This window comes from Heloderma suspectum, chromosome 1, assembly GCF_057233095.1.
Source record: "Heloderma suspectum isolate Gila_16-S chromosome 1, 16-S_ref, whole genome shotgun sequence".
NCBI classification, from domain to species: Eukaryota; Metazoa; Chordata; class Lepidosauria; order Squamata; family Helodermatidae; genus Heloderma; species Heloderma suspectum.
This window is the reverse complement of record NC_139458.1, coordinates 20737376-20754321: the sequence shown is the minus strand read 5'-3', so window position 1 is coordinate 20754321 and position 16946 is coordinate 20737376. Positions and strand designations below refer to the sequence as shown.

General features: G+C 43.9%; 1 protein-coding gene across 1 annotated transcript in view; it reads left to right on the top strand.

Moving 5' to 3' along the window:
• KIF26A (kinesin family member 26A) overlaps positions 1 to 16095 on the top strand; it is a 199068-nt gene extending 182973 nt beyond the window's left edge. Inside the window, exons 13-16 of the mRNA XM_084837551.1 lie at positions 6305 to 6495; positions 7003 to 7023; positions 8418 to 8568; positions 13097 to 16095. Of these exons, the coding sequence (XP_084693677.1) occupies positions 6305 to 6495; positions 7003 to 7023; positions 8418 to 8568; positions 13097 to 13275 (542 nt within the window). The 3' untranslated portion in view covers positions 13276 to 16095. The remainder of the gene's footprint in view (positions 1 to 6304; positions 6496 to 7002; positions 7024 to 8417; positions 8569 to 13096) is intronic.
• Positions 16096 to 16946: the final 851 nt, after the last annotated feature.

Below are 16946 nucleotides of genomic sequence, written 5' to 3'. Positions count from 1 at the left end.
ATCAGCCCCCCCTCCTTCCCCTCCCCCCCCAAATGGCTTACAGGTATAAGATAATTTACTTCAGTCCATGGTGCATTGCCTAAATAAACATATTTACTCTTTAAAACATACAAATGATTTTGTACTCCACAGGTTGATCCATCTTGATTCTTTAGCAATCAACATCTGCATAACTAAAAATGGGAACTCAATTTTCGTGTGTGTGTGTGTGTGCATGTGTGTGTGCTTGCCCATATATATTAGGGATGTATGAGAAATACATTTCTGTTCATTTTGGATCAGGATTGACCTAGTTCATATTGAACACAGAATTGGTCATAATCTGTGGTCGAAGTCTGTACATTTCCAAGCTTGCAATGCAGTTCGCGGACCAAAAAAAACGAGCATCGGTACATTTGAAAAACGTGCATGAAAAAATACGTACTTTTGAAAAATGCGCACAAATACGCTTTAATCAATGGGAGAAGAATGCATACATTTCAAAGATATGCACAATGGATGCGTACATTTGGGAAAATACACACAAATTTTCATGCAAAAAGAGAAAAACAAAGCTCTCAGTCTGATAGGACTTGAGTTGAAACAAGCTTTGAAATGGTATTCAGAGAACCTTGGCGAGCTCGAGTTTTTCTGATTTGCATATCCCTAGTATGTGTTTGTGTACACGCATACGTATGTGTGTGAGTGAGTGTTCTCCCTGGTGTGCTTCCTGCTGGCAATTTGCATCATTCTGTGACCAATCCATTTAAAGACCTGGTCTCAGCTTTCACAGATGTTCTCTTTTCAGAGCACATCAACCTCTTAAGTCTCCCCTGCAAATCAATATTAACAGCTGTGTAAAGTTGCACACATATTGAGAAGGTATTACTGGCTGATAGATTTGTATTTGCTTTTGCCCCAGGAAATGCTTTACGAGGTCTTTCTTTTTAAAATGACAAACAGTTCCTTTTTCTCAATTGGAATTGTCCTCTGTCAATAAATTGCAGCTTGCCTTTCGGAGTACTTAGTGCTGTGACACTCCTAAGATACTCAGAAGTCATTCTAGGTTTTAGTTTCGGGGCAGGTGGGAAGACTAGCAGTACAATTCTATGCATGTCTGCTTGAAGGTCAGCCCCACTGAGCTCAATTGGACATATTCCCCGGGAAGTGTGTATAAGATTGCAGGCTAACAGCGCAGTCCTATACATATGTACTCAGAAGTAAGCCCCATGGTGTGCAATAGGGCTTTCTCCCTGTAAGCATGTGTAAGGCTATAATACTACACACTAGGAAGGGGAGACCTTTTTTCTGCGAGGGCTACATTCCCTCAGGATAAGGGGCTGCATGCTGATGGTGGTTGGGCCCAGAGCCAGATGTGGGCAGGGCTGCACGTTTCCCCTCTTTCTCTTCCTTTCTGCTTCCCCTTTTCTCTCTCAGCCACCCCCTTTTCTCTCTCTTGCTCTCCTCCTCTTTCTGATGCCCCCCTCTTGTTCTCTCATCCCCCCCCCCCGCCCAGTAGGCTGCTGAGGGAAATACAAATCAGCCTGAACTGATTGCTTGCAACAGGCTTTTGGTATTAGGCTGGGGGCCATGGTTTCCCCATCTCTACTTTGTTGTTGTTCAGTCGTTCAGTCGTGTCCGACTCTTCGTGACCCCATGGACCATAGCACGCCAGGCCTTCCTGTCCTGCGCTCTCTCCCGGAGCGTGCTCAAGTTCATATTCATTGCATCCGTGATGCTATCTAGCTATCTCATCCTCTGCCGTCCCCTTCTCCTTTTGCCTTCAGTCTTTCCCAGCATCAGGGTCTTTTCCAGGGAGTTTTCTCTTCGCATTAGGTGGCCAAAATATTGGAGCTTCAGCTTCAGTATCTGTCCTTCCAATGAGCAGTCAGGGTTGATTTCCTTTAGGATGGACTGATTTGACCTCCTTGCAGTCCAGGGGACTCGTAAGAGTCTTCTCCAGCACCACAGTTCGAAAGCATTAATTCTTCGGCGCTCAGCCTTCCTTATAGTCCAGCTCTCACAGCCATACATTACTACTGGGAAAACCATAGCTTTGATTAGACGGACCTTTGTGGGCAAGATGATGTCTCTGCTTCTTACTATGCTGTCTAGGTTTGCCATAGCTTTCCTCCCCAGGAGCAAGCGTCTTTTAATTTCATGGCTACAGTCACCGTCTGCGGTGATCTTGGAGCCCAAGAAAGTAAAATCTGTCACTGCTTCCATTTCTTCCCCTTCTATATGCCAGGAAGTGATGGGGCCAGATGCCATGATCTTCGTTTTTTTAATGTTGAGTTTCAAACCAGCTTTTGCACTCTCCTCTTTCACCCTCAACAAGAGGCTCTTGAGATCCTCTTCGCTTTCTGCCATTAGGGTGGTATCGTCTGCATATCGGAGGTTGTTGATAATTCTCCCAGCAATCTTAATTCCGACCTCTGATTCATCCAACCCGGCATTTCTCATGATGTACTCTGCATATAAGTTAAATAAGCAGGGTGTCAATATGCAGCCTTGTCGTACTCCTTTCCCAATTTTGAACCAATCGGTTGTTCCATGTCTGGTTCTTACTGTTGCTTCTTGACCCTCATACAGGTTTCTCAGGAGACAGGTAAGGTGGTCTGGTACTCCCATCACTTTAAGAATTTGCCACAGTTTGTTGTGATCCACACAATCAAAGGCTTTAGCGTAGTCAATGAAGCAGAAATAGATGTTTTTCTGGAATTCTCTTGCTTTCTCCATGATGCAGCGAATGTTGGCGATTTGATCTCTAGTTCCTCTGCCTCTTCTAAACCCAGCTTGTACTTCCGGTAGTTCTCGGTTCGCATACTGCTGAAGCCTAGCTTGTAGGATTTTGAGCATCACCTTGCTGGCATGTGAAATGAGCGCAATTGTACGGTAGTTTGAACACTCTTTGGCGTTGCCCTTCTTTGGGATTGGAATGTAAACTGACCTTTTCCAGTCTTGTGGCCACTGTTGAGTGTTCCAGATTTGTTGGCATATTGAATGCAGCACTTTAACAGCATCATCTTTTAGGATTTTAAATAGCTCGGCTGGAATACTGTCATCTCCGCTAGCTTTGTTGTTACTAATGCTTCCTAAGGCCCACTTGACTTCACTCTCTAGGATGTCCGGCTCAAGTTCAGTGACTGCACTATTATGGCTATCAGGGACATTCAGATCTTTCCTGTATAGTTCTTCTGTGTATTCTTGCCACCTCTTCTTAATCTCGTCTGGTTCTGTTAGGTCCCTGCCTTCTTTGTCCTTTATCATGCCCGTCTTTGCACAAAACGTTCCCTTGAGATCTCCAGTTTTCTTGAAGAGATCTCTAGTCTTTCCCATTCTGTTGTTTTCCTCCATTTCTTTGCATTGTTCATTTAAGAAGGCCTTCTTGTCTCTCCTTGCTATTCTCTGGAACTCTGCATTCAGTTGGGTATATCTTCCCCTTTCTCCCTTGCTTTTCGCTTCCCTTCTTTTGTGAGCTACTTGTAAAGCCTCATCAGACAGCCACTTTGCTTTCTTGCATTTCTTTTTCTTTGGGATGGATTTCATTGCTGCCTCCTGAACAATGTTACGGACCTCCGTCCATAGTTCCTCAGGCACTCTGTCTATCAGGTCTAATCCCTGAAATCTATTCCTCACCTCCACTGTATATTCATCAGGGATATGATTTAGGTCATACCTGAACGGTTTAGTGGTTTTCCCGACGTTCTTCAATTTAAGCCGAAATTTTGCAAGAAGCAGCTCATGATCTGAGCCACAGTCAGCTCCAGGTCTTGTTTTTACTGACTGTATGGAGCTTCTCCATCTTTGGCTGCAAAGGACATAATCAATCTGATTTCGATATTGACCATCTGGTGACGTCCATGTGTAGAGTCGCCTCTTGTGCTGTTGGAAAAGAGTGTTTGCTATGATCAGCGTGTTCTCTTGGCAAAACTCTATTAGCTTTTGTCCTGCTTCATTTTGTACACCAAGGCCATGCCTGCCTGTTATCCCGGTGATTTCTTGACTTCCTACTTTAGCATTCCAATCCCCTATGATGAAGAGGACATCTTTTTTTGGTGTTAGTTCTAGAAGGTGTTGTAGGTCTTCATAGAACTGATCAACCTCAGCTTCTTCGGCCTCAGTGGTTGGGGCATAGACTTGAATTACTGTGATGTTGAATGGTTTGCCTTGGATTCGTACTGAGATCATTCTATCATTTTTAAGATTGTACCCCAGTACTGCTTTTCCCACCCTTTTGTTGACTATGAGTGCTACTCCATTTCTTCTAAGGGATTCTTGCCCACAATAGTAGATATGATGGTCACCTGAATTAAATTCGCCCATGCCTGTCCATTTTAGTTCGCTGATTCCCAAGATGTCGATGTTCAATCTTGCCATCTCATGTTTGACCACCTCCAGCTTACCTTGATTCATTGATCTGACATTCCAGGTTCCTAAACAATATTGTTCTTTACAGCATCGGATTTTCTTTTCACCACCAGACACATCCACAGCTGAGTGTCCTTTTGGGTTTGGCCCAGCCGCTTCACTCTTTCTGGCGCTACTTGGAAATACCCTCTGCTCTTCCCCAGTAGCATATTGGACACCTTCCGACCTGAGGGGCTCATCTTCCGGCGTCATCTCTTTTAGCCTTGTGATACGTTCCATGGGGTTTTCTTGGCAAGAATACTGGAGTGGGTTGCCATTTCCTTCTCCAGTGGACCACATTTTGTCAGAACTCTCTGCCATGACCTCTCCGTCTTGGGTGGCCCTGCACGGCATAGCTTATTGCTTCACTGAGTTACGCAAGCCCCTTCGCCACAACAAGGCAGTGATCCATGAAGGGGCATCTTTACTTACCTGGAAGTAAATTTATCTGGGAGCAAATAGGGTGGGATTTACACATAGGCTTGTACTGTAAGAATGGGGCATGATAAAGGTACATTAAAAAGTAGTGTGCATTTATTCTCTCTTTCTGAACACTAGAGTTTGCAGTCACCTGATGATAGTGATTGGCATAGGTTTTGGAGAAACAAACCTCCTTCATTCAGTGGCCCACATCTCTTCCTCTCTCCCATACTGCTGAGGAAGACAACATGTGTGATGTGATGTCATTGAGTTGCAAACGTCCATGTTTGCCCTTCTCTTCACTGGCAGCCAGGTGTGGGGGTGTGGAAACTCACAACATGGTGATGATGGCACATCTAGGGATGGGCGGATTCCCTTCCTACTGCTGCGGGGAGGGGGAATCCCCCTGCGGGGGGAGGTGACCCAGTCCCCCCCCCCCCGGAATCCTCCTCGGATGGCTCACTCCGGACGCAAATGGTGTCCGCTATGCCATTTGCAGCTGTAAAGCTCTTAGATTAAGCTAAATGCAGCCATTTACAGCTGCGTTTAGCTTAATGTAAGAGCTTTACGGCCACAAGGATGCCCTTTGCATCTGGAGTGAGCCCTCAGCTAGTGATATGGCACGGCAATGGCGGCCGTATCGCTGGTGCCACGGAGCCGGCCGGTGGCTCTGCGGAATCGTCGCAAGGAGGATCCGGCCCCGGATGGTTCCGGAGGGAGGCAGAGGTGAGCTGTGCCATTCCGCCACACCGGCCTCATTGGGGTCCGTGGTGGATTTCTCTGACATCCCTACGCGTATCTTTCTTTACAAAATATAGGCAGGGTGAGCTAGGGGAGAGGAGAAATCCCTGGACCACTAGCTCTGGCAGTGGCCAAATATTACTCGAATGTAAGTTTCCAATCTGCCCAGCCCCATTTGGGGTTCTATTTCTTGGTCACCCTACAGTATGACTAGGGATGTCGTAGGAATCATCCAGGGGATGAAGTTCACTGAGCTTTCATCAGCTCAGCCCCCTGGACTTCAGTTTGCTCTCTTGTGAGCTGGCCTGACTCGATGCAGATTGAGTCGGACCAGCTCACAGATTTGTGGCCATAATTTGCATAATTTGTGCAAATTAAGCAAATTACAGTCGCCAATTAAGCAAATTGCGGTTTCAATTTCCGCAAATGTCAGTTTAAGAAAACCCCCTGGAAAAGTCTCTGGATTCTGGGAAAAGCCCACAGCTTGCAAATGCAAGTTGAGATGTGCGGGCAGTGGGGATCTGTCAGGCCCCCAAAGGGCCAGATTTGGAAATGATGGACATCCCTAAGTGAGACAGAACATTGGGATATTGGGAACTGGCTTTCCCCTCGATACAAATGTAATTATTACAATACGTAAATGGCAACGGCCTGTAGATGGATGTATGTGTTGGCTGGATTGGGACATTTATGGCTTTGCTTAGAGACGAATGCACAAGAGACCACGGTTCCTTTTTTTCCTTCTACATCTCAGGTTTCCAGCGCCGACGACTGATCCCGGCTCCTCTTCCCGATTCTGCATCCCTGGGGAGAAAGCAGAGTGTTGCTGGCCAGTGGGTCGATCTACCACCTTTGCCAGGCACTTTGAAAGAGCCATTTGAAATTAAAGTTTATGAGATTGATGATGTGGAACGACTACAGCGACACAGACAAGAGGAAACTGAGGTCAGCACATATTTTATGGCAACACTGGACAATTTAAATTACACACACCATGTAGAAGGCAGGATTGTTGCTCGCGCTCTAGCGCATGGCGTTACGGGGGAGAACGGACTGCAATGAAAGCACGATCATTATCCGTTTTTGTGCATTTCATACATTGGGGTGCCTTACCCACCGAAAATAATTGCTGCCTGCCATTAATTGTGTTTAACGTAGCTGATGGAGTGAGTGGAGAATATCAATTAATATGTTACGAGAAGGCTTTATAATCATTGCCTGCCTGATGAAACTTTATGGCCCTTTCTTCACTAAAGGGTCATTAACTCTTTATGTAAATGGCACAAAGTATCCCGGTTAGAATTCTGTTAAATTCAAGATGTTGTGAGTTTAATTTACTTGTAATTGGCAAAACAATCCAGTTAATTCTGAGTCGGTGACAGGAATGGCAGCCATTAGTTTGATACCATTTTTAAAAAAATAACTTTTCTTCTCTTGTTTCTTTTGTAACAGCCTTTCCAGGATGTTGAAAAGGTAAGTCGTGTCTTTGGATCTACTTTACACTAGGCAGCTAACATAGGATTTCCAATTACCATGTTTACTTCTGTTATGCAAGGTGGAGAAGGGAGCAATTTTAGTGATGGGGCCGCAAGCCAATGAAGGGGAGACAAAGCGGAGTGCGGTTGCATGGAAGAAGTTGTAGGCAGGATGAGTGTGCACAAAAGACCTTTTATCTCAGGCCTTTTTACTATTTTTATATATATATATATATATATATATATATATATATATATAAATAAAAGCAATTCTAAAATACAAATGGGTGGGTTTTTGTTTTTATATATATATTTTGTTTTTTTTTATATATATATATTTATATATATATATATATATATATAAATAAAAAAAACAAAAACCCACCCATTTGTATATTAGAATTGCTTTTATCTCCGTGGATATTTTAGATCTTTTATTAGTCATTGCCTTTGTTGTTTATTATTTGCTGCCTTTGTCTCCACTATTGTAAATTGTGTTTTGCTGCTGTATTTAATTGTCGCTGTATTTAATTGGATTCTATTCATATTATAGTTTTTAGTGTGTGTGTGTGTGTGTGTGTACGTACGTACGTACGTACGTACATACATACATGTCACCCTGAGAGCTTTGGCTATAAATTGACTTTGCTGTTAAGCCAAATAAATACATTCATACATACATATAATAAATCAAATTGGGATGGAGCATTTGTATTGGAGAAGCCCCATTGGGCTGGTGGTGCATAACCCTTCCCCTACCCTTAGCTTCTTCTCTGCTACCTTTTCCCGCAGCCACTCCGCCCGCCCACCCACATTCGGATCTGAGCCTGTTTGTCCTGATCAAATGGAGAAAGGCACTTGGGTGCAGGGGTCGCAGAGGAAAGAGGCACGTGGGGGAAAGTTTAAGCACCCCATCTGCACTTTTCCCCTGTAAATGCCCATCCCGGTTCCTCTTTGTATGCAGGTCAAACGCGGGGTTGGGGATCTTTCGTTCTGCCTACGCGTTTTGCTGTTTTAGTTTTTCTAACAAAATTATATTTACTCTTCGCACTGGGGAGAGAAAACAATTTCTGTACATATGGTTGTAATTTAAGAGTATCGTAAGGAAGTACATTAACTCAGGGAATGGCAATAAAATGCCTTAAGTGCTCGTAGCATGTCGCTTTTATTAGATTAGCATCCACGAAAGTCCACTTCCAGCAAGGGGCGCAGGGTGGGAGAGAGCCCCTCCGCTGTTTAATGTTGCATGTTTGTGCTGCACGTCAGTAGCTGAAGCTGAGTGATGAGGGCTATAGGATTTTGGAGAAGCAGGCAGAGGGAGAAGGGAGAAGCAGGCAGATGGCCAGCGAGAGTCACAAATGGGCTTTTTTTTTTTTTTTTGTCTCCACAAAGGGCCTGATATATTTTAATACAAAGCTGAAAATTCTGGAGCGGCGCCACCAGCGGATTAGAGAAGTGAAGGCAAAGCACGAGCTCTTGAAAGATGAGTTGGAAGAAACAAAGTGCAGGTTGATGTTGGATCCAAGCAAGTGGCAAGGAGAGTGTAAGTATTTTTTGACTGATAACGACCATGGGCAGTATCCAATGCACCGCAAGCGCCAATGGAAATTTCCTTGCACTAGTGTAAAGGACCTCTAATGCAATGCCAGTAGTGGATTAGCTTGCACAGTGGCTTTTCTGGGGAATCCCATCACGTCCACTAACGCTATTGGCATTGCAGTAGAGGTCCCTCACTCCAGCGCAGTGTAATTTCTATTAGCGCTCATGTTGCATTAGATACTTCCCAAAGGTTCCTGATTCAGAAAAAAATAGGGATGCAGAAATGTTCCCTGTAGCTACTGGTATCTAAAAAAAACCGGTTTGATGATTTGATCCTGAATTATTGAAGAGGGCAGAAATAGAATTGGCTGGATTGTCATTGTCCCCATTCATAATGCATAGGTTTCTCTGAATCAGCCCTTGTTTTCTCTCTGAATGTCTTTTGATTTTGCATGGTCAAAGAACGGCTACGGAGGTCTGCACAAACACATTGCCTGTGCCTAAATATAAAATAACGGTAAGTGTTTTGGCCTGTTTGATAGGGTGCTTTTGGTCTTCTCTGGACTCTGGTGCCACTCAGAAGAGAAGACTGAGGGGAGATATGATAGCACTCTTCAAGTACTTGAAAGGTTGCCACAGAGGGGAAGGCCAGGATCTCTTCTCGATCATCCCAGAATGCAGGACACGGAATAATGGGCTCAAGTGACAGGAAGCCAGATTCCGGCTGAACATCAGGAAAAACTTCCTGACTGTTAGAGCAATACGACAATGGAACCAGTTACCTAGGGAGATGGTGGGATCTCCCACACTGGAGGCATTCAAGATGAGGCTGGACAGCCATCTGTCAGGGATGCTCTGACTTGGATTCCTGCATTGAGCAGGGGGTTGGACTCAGTGGTCTTATAGGCCCCTTCGAACCCTGCGATTCTTTGATGCTGTGAAAAGTGCTCCCCTTTGATCTCCTTCCCACTCTTCAAACTCGTTGCAGCTTCCCTTTTAAACATTACAGCTCTTCAGTGAGATCATTGTGGCTTCAGTGAGGGCACTGCGACTTGTTTATCCCACTGTGCACTATGTTAAAACTTTGAAGTACTTTGCTTTCTGCTCAGGGTGACAAAACATGCTGTGCACCACATGGGGTTGCCTATGTTGACTCCCTGTCCCCTGTCCCTCTAGGCACTCTTACCCATGTTATAACATGATCCAGTTTTGAGTTCTCTTGCCCCTCTTCCACATCATCGGCTGCCACTGGTGGGAGTGGTTGGAAAACTGTCTAATGTGACGCCAACGTGATTCAGCGTGGCCAAATGCTATTGGCAGACCTTGACACAGGGATGCCAGTTTTGGTGGCAGCCCCACCTTTAGTGCAACATGCAGTACTAAAACGGTCCTTTTGTCTACAGTTTAAAAACGGCGCCGCAGTTTGGCAAAGGGAGTGCCAGCAGCGTAGCTGCCGTGTGATGTGAAAATGGAGCCTCTAATGACAGTAGCAGCCATCTTCTTTTCTGCATAGTGCTGTGATAATGATGCAGCAGCATCGCATAGGGTCTTCACAGGGGCATTAATGGCCCCATTTACACAGTGTACAGCAGCGGCACTGCCTGCGGCCCTTCTGCGGAGCTGCGCTGGTGCTTTTAAACCGTAGGAAAAAAGGGGAAAATTCGTTATGGAATCGCAAGTACAGTTACGCCACACCTGAACTTTTGCCACCCCCACCGAAACATGCCCATCCCAAACTTCACCCCCCCCATAACCCTCCCAAATTTGACAGAGTTCTGCGGAGGGGGGTCAGTTGTAACCTTTCACTGTAGGGGAATTCCTCCACCCTCTAATTGTTTTGGTTGTCCTTTTCTGCAGCTTTTCCAGCTCTACAATATTCTTTTTGAGATGCAGCGACCAGAACTGTACACAGTATGTTAAGTGCAGTTACGCCATAGATTTTTATAAAGACGTTGTGATATTTGCAGCTTTCTTTTCAATCCCTTTCCTAATGATGGCAAGGATTGAATCCACGTTTTTCACAGCTGCCATACACTGGGTTGATTTAATTGAGTGATCCACCACAACCCTCAGTTCTCTTTCCTGGTCAGTCACCCCCCAGGTCTGATCCCATCAGTGTACATGTGAAGTTAGTGTGGGGTTGCCCCAATGTTAATCCCTTTTCCCTTACTTACATTTGACCATGTTTGCCATTATGTTGCCCTTTCACCTGTTCTGAGATAACCTTTTTGTGCTCTCTGCAATCCTGTTTTGTTTTTTCCACCCTTTATATTAGGGGTTCAGAACCACGGGGCTGATAGCTAAATCCAGCCTGCCTGGGGTCCCAGTCCTGCCCTCCAGGATTCCCCATATGGCCACACCATTTCCCCCCAACCACAGAACTTTTGGTGGTTTCTTGGCTTTGGTGCAGATTTTTCCCCATTCTAAAAGGTTGAAATGCCTCTCCTAAGGCCTGGTCACTGGCTGTTAGAGCTTTAAGCTAAAATAAACTGGTACTTTTGGGCCCCACTCCTTTTGTCCCTGCCTCTTTTGCCTTCAGCCCTGTCCACAACTGGGATGTGGCCCCCGAGAGCTTCTCCAAAATGGAATTCGGTCCTCAGGCTGAAAGAAGTTCAACAGCCCTGCTTTATAATTAGGTGTTATAAGAACATAAGAAGAGCACTACTGGATCAGACCAAGGGTCCATCTAGTCCATCATTCTGTTCACACAGTGGCCAACCAGCTGTCAATGGGAAATCCACAAGCAGGACATGAGTGCAACTGCACCCTCCCACCCATGTTCCCCAGCAACTGGTGTACATAGGCTCACTGCCTCTGGTACTGGAGGTAGCACATAGCTCTCAGGACTAATAGCCATCAATTGCCTTTTCCTCCAGGAATTTGTCCAATCCCCCTTTAAAGCCATCCAAATTGGTGGTCATCACTACATCCTGTGGTAGTGAATTCCACAGTTTAACTCTGCACTGTGTGAAGAAGTCTTTCCTTTTATCTGTCCTGAATCTCCCACCAGTCAGCTTCATGGGATGACCCCACTGGGTTCTAGTATTTTGAGAGAGGGAGGAAAATGTCTCCCTATCCACATTCTCCACACCCTGCATAATTTTGGACACCTCTATCGTGTCTCCCCTTAATCTCCTTTTCTCCAGGTGAAGTCCGACTGTTCCTCAGTCGGTCTGACTTGGCAGTAGTTACCCATGCCTTGGTTACATCACATTTAAGCTATGGGATGACCCCGGGTTCTAGCATTTTGAGAGAGGGAGAAAAAAGTCTCCCTATCCACATTCTCCACACCATGCATGCCATGTTACCATCAGAGTTGGCCACCTCACCACTCACCGTTAACTCCAGACCATTTTTGAACAAGTGAAAAAGCACTCGGTATGTCTTACATCCCTCCACTGTGAGAACTGGCTATTCCTACTCTTTCCCTCCACCATCAACCTCATGTGAATATACCTAAAGGTTCCAGTTTGTTCTGATGCCGCATTCATTGTTCAGGCAGCGGAAGGCTCCCAGCAATGGTGGAATTCCACAAAATACGGCTGCACATTAGAGTTACATTGTTTTAACTGTTTGTTTTACATTCTCTAATTGGCATCAGCTTGTTTAATGGTTTAATATGCTTTCAGCTGTTTAAATTGTTAGCTGTTTCAAGGGCCTTCTCTGTGGTGGCCCCCACTCTGTGGAACTCCCTCCCTAGGGAACACCGCCATGCCCCCTCTTTAATGAGCTTCCGCCATGCATTAAAAACGTGGTTGTTTAGGCAGGCATTTGGGGTGGGTTAGGGTATTTTTAGAAATACGATGTTTTTAATGTAGAATTTTATTGTTTTAAACTGTTTTTATTATTGTACATCACCCAGAGTGGCTGGGTGACCAGCCAGATGGGCAATTAATAAATTTAATAAATAAATTGTTTATTGTTCTATACTGTTTAAATTGATTTTATCTGTATGCTGCCCTGAGATCTTAATGATATAGGGCAGGATGCAAATGTTATAAATAAAAATAAAGATATTCCATCTGATTATAACGTTTCCATTGCGTGAGTGGCAAGGCACTGGGGATAACAGCAAATTAATTAATAAATTAAGTCTTTGTTAGAAGTTGAGAGGTTTTCCACAGCTGGATGCTTGCTATAATAACATGTAAACAACCGTAGAAGCAAAAGTCATATCCCATTGGCACGGCTAATCCTTTGATTCACAAGATAGGCTGAGTTTGTTGCTACTACAGCTATGCCAACTGTAGGCAGACATCTCATTCCCACCCACACTCTATGAGGCATCTCCAAGAATGTGGAAACGGGGTGACCAGCTCACCACAGGAGACTAAGGGGAGCTAACTTCTGTCTGCAAACTCCGGATGCACTTATATGGCATGTCGCCCTGGGTTGAGCGAATGCCTGTGGACGGTCTCATGTAATTCCTGCTGCCCAGGCCATTTATCCGGTGAGCAGTGCTAACAGTTTTGATTCCAGGAGACTGTTGTTTGGATACTGAGTGACTTCTCTTTATCTCATTGTGCTAACAGTTGAGGTTGACCCTGATCTTGATAAGGAGTCTCAAGATTATCTGGAGGCATTGGAACAAGTGACAGATGAACTGGAGCAGTGTGTGAATCTGTGCAAGTCGCACGTCATGATAGTCACCTGCTTTGATATTGGAGTGATCTGTGACGCCCAGGATGGAGCGCGGGAAGTGGAAGTTTGAAGGTGGTTTGCAGAGGGACTTGAGATGGAGCCAGCCTTTCAAAAGATGGGGAGGAAAGACGTGTATTGGAAAGCGGAGGCGGAAGCGTGAAGATTTAATGTGACGAAGAATGTTGTCAAAGCCTGAAGCTGTCGAGGAATTAGAATGTTCTAAACCTTTATGGTGCCTCAGCAACCTAGGAATTGTACAAAGATCACACTGATTTCTAATAGAGGAAAGCAGAAGAAAAGCAGATCTTACTAAGAACCAACTCTTTTTGAAAAGCGGAAGTGCCTTTACCGTTCATTTGTGACTTGTTTTCTTGATTTTGTATTTGTTGCTAGAATTGAAACCAGCAAACCTAAGCAGACCGTAAAATGTATTCCTATGAAATATTTTATACTGTATAGTGTAATTTATGACTATATGTAAAAACAAAAACAAATTGTAGCAAAAGCAATAAGTAAATTATGTTTTCATACCTGAATTTGCCTCCTTGTTTCACGGAAAAGCTGGTTTATGTAGCAGAACAACAAAAATAAAAAAATAAATTGTATTATAATTGCTTTTTCATGGCTTAGGATTTGAGATATTTTTATGAACATGTATCTATTGGAAAGGTGTATTATGAAATTTCAGAATGCTTGGTTTGTATTCAGTTTTTGTATTCTTCCTTTTTCAGATCATGGTGAACATGATTTTTTCCCATGTTTTCTATACAAATACTAGGGCTGAAATGTTTGGTTGATTAATCGGTTAGATTAGTCAATTAAAAAACCTGATGATTGATTAAAAAGGTGCCTCCTCATTAACCAAACAGCAGATTTTAAAATGTTGTTTAAACTTGTTTTTAATATAAGTACGTAACAAAAACAGAAGATGGCAGGCACCATCACAGAAGAAGCATTTCGTGTTCTCTCTGTCACCCATGCAGGAATGCCTCTTCCAAGATGGCGCTTGCTGCAACGTGTGTGAGTAATTTTAAAGCAAAAGAAGTATGCTTTTTTCAGAATTGTTGTTTTTATTTGTATGCAAACATATGCAGTTTTAATCCAGTAATTGATTGATTGATTAATGGGCTCAAACGCCTACAATTGACTGAGATTTCTTTAATCAAGTGACAGTCCTAATTAATATATTTTATTAACCTCTTAACTACTTCCATGGGCCACATTCCTAAACTGTTTACTCTAGAGAGGTCCAACTGGGGTTACTCATCAGTAGGGATATTCCAGAAGAGTAAAGAGTAAGCATTAAGAGCCTTGGCAATGAAGGACCAACCTATGGATTATTACACACACATGCCTCCATTAAAATCCCTGTGACTTCTTCTAGTCAAAGCCATTTTGGGAGTCAGTGTTTTTTCAGCAGAGAAGCAATGAAAATTAACCCTTCCCCAACCTGCTGCTTTTTTGCTATGACGGGGAGTTGAGGCAGAAAAGTGGCTGGCTGGTAGGGCTTAAGTATCCCACTCTGGATCTCCCTTTGCTGAAATTTGGCTTTGACTAGGGCTGGGTGAGCATGCAATGCCTGAGTTCATTGAGGCTCTCCGAATTCTTCCTCGAAGCTCGTTTTGCCTCATTTGCATTCCCGAAACAAGCTTCTTTTTTTCCAATTGAGCAAAGTCTGCGTTTTTCCTGACCTGAATTGCCCATTTCCCCCCATAGGTGAAAGCGTGAATATGAAAATTTGGGGGAATTATTTGCACAAGTGCACACACGAGCAAGCTTGCACTTCTGAACATGAATACAAATTTGGGAAATTGCAAACATTTCCCGAGTATTGCATTCCTGCTCGCATTCACATTCGGGATTGCAAACAGGAACAAAACACATTGCAAACGCATTCGGGATTGCAAACAGGAACAAAATTCTTGTACATCCTTGGCCTTGACTAGAAGAAATAGCTATGTGGGTTTTTGTGTGCAGTTTTGTCTGCATAATTGTAGTTTTACCCTAACTTTGATAATTGACCTCATTCATCACTGACCCCCTTTTCTAGAATTCCCCAACCTACAGGCTGGCATCATATGCCAGCTCCCCCTCTCCTCCCACACATACACTGTATCCATCCTAGTAAGGTTTTCCACTGGAGTCGACCCTCAAATGACCACCCTGCTGCATGGCTGCACAACCTGGGGACAAAAGCCTTGTTGACTTGGGTATGGCCCACATGATTTAAAGTTGCTGATCCCTGCCTTAATCTAACCTGAGGAAGTCTGTAAACAACACTGTGGATTTTTTCTCTTTCTTCTGAGTGCAGGAATTAAGAATAATGGACTGGATCCAGACTCAATCGTATTTAGAGTATACGCACTGAAATCAATCTTAAGTTAGATTTCACAGGGTCTTCATTAACTATGACTAAGTCTGAATCCAACCCTGTGTTTACTACCAAAATCACAAGGAAGTGGGGTAAAAAGTGTTTTTTTTTTTTTTGGTAAATATTAAGTTAGGTCCATATTTTTGTATAGTTTTGACAATAAATATAGCATTTGCATTTTATGAACTTTGAAAGACAAATATATCTTTTTACAGTTTTTCTAAGGAAGGCAAACTCTCAGGATTGTTTCTAGACATGCTGCATGAATCTTGTGCTTTTTGTTTTTTTTAAGGAAACCACTTTTTCAGGTGGAGACTGTTAGATACATTGTTGCCAAACAAAATAACTTTTGAAAAGGTTTGATAGTGTATGTAATAATCACATTTCATAAGGAACCATATTTTCTGATCATCCTGCTTTGTATGGGGTTGGGGTTTTCCCCCCAGATCCTTTGTATAAATGTATACAATAATGGCTTGCTTCAGCTTTTCCTTGTGAATAAAAAGATACATCTATTGTTAACATGTCTCCTGATTTCGCTGAATGGGTATTGGTCTGTCCTGTACTAGCAATGGTGAATGGGACATTCATTCTTATCCCACTCAAAAGGAGGGGTGTAAAGCATACCTTACAATTGTTAATAGTTAAGGTACTTCCACGCTACACAGAAAACTGTGGATATGCTCTTGAGTATTAGAAAAATCTGAAATTAGGGAACGCTCAACGGTCATCTTTTCAACTCCAAACCCATCAGGGATTTGGGAACATTCTTTGCAAGAGCTCAAAAGACCTGTGAGGCGGGGAGGGAACATGCCCCCTCCAACCTCTGCTGCCCCAAATCCCTGCCACCTTGTGGTTAATCCAGTGAAGGCTCACCGCTCTGATGTCAGTGGGGTTCTCAAATGGCCATAGGCCCAAAGAAGTTGCTTACCCCTGTCAAAAATTACCTATCTGCATTACTAAGAATGTCTCCAAATCCTCCCAATGGGTTTGCTTCCGTGGTTTTCAATAGGGAGAGTGGAGGCTGGCGAAAGGCAAACATCAACCCACTACTGAAGACTTCATGCTCCAAGGATCTTCAACAAAGGGTTAATTTAGCCCCACTTCCAGCTGTCAGCCGTTTTCAGGCATGCAGCCTATCAGTGGAGAACAAAAATATGCAAGAACGTTGGGTGGGGCAAGTTTCAGTGCCGGACCTGAAAACTGGAGTATAAGGCTATCAATGGCTACAAGGCCTGATGGCTATATGCTACCCCCAGTAGGCAGCATGCCTATGTAGACCAGTTGCTGGGGATCACAAGCAGGCAGGTGCTATTGCTATTGTGTCCTTTGCCACATCTCCCATAGCAGTCTATTTGTGGTGGTGCTCA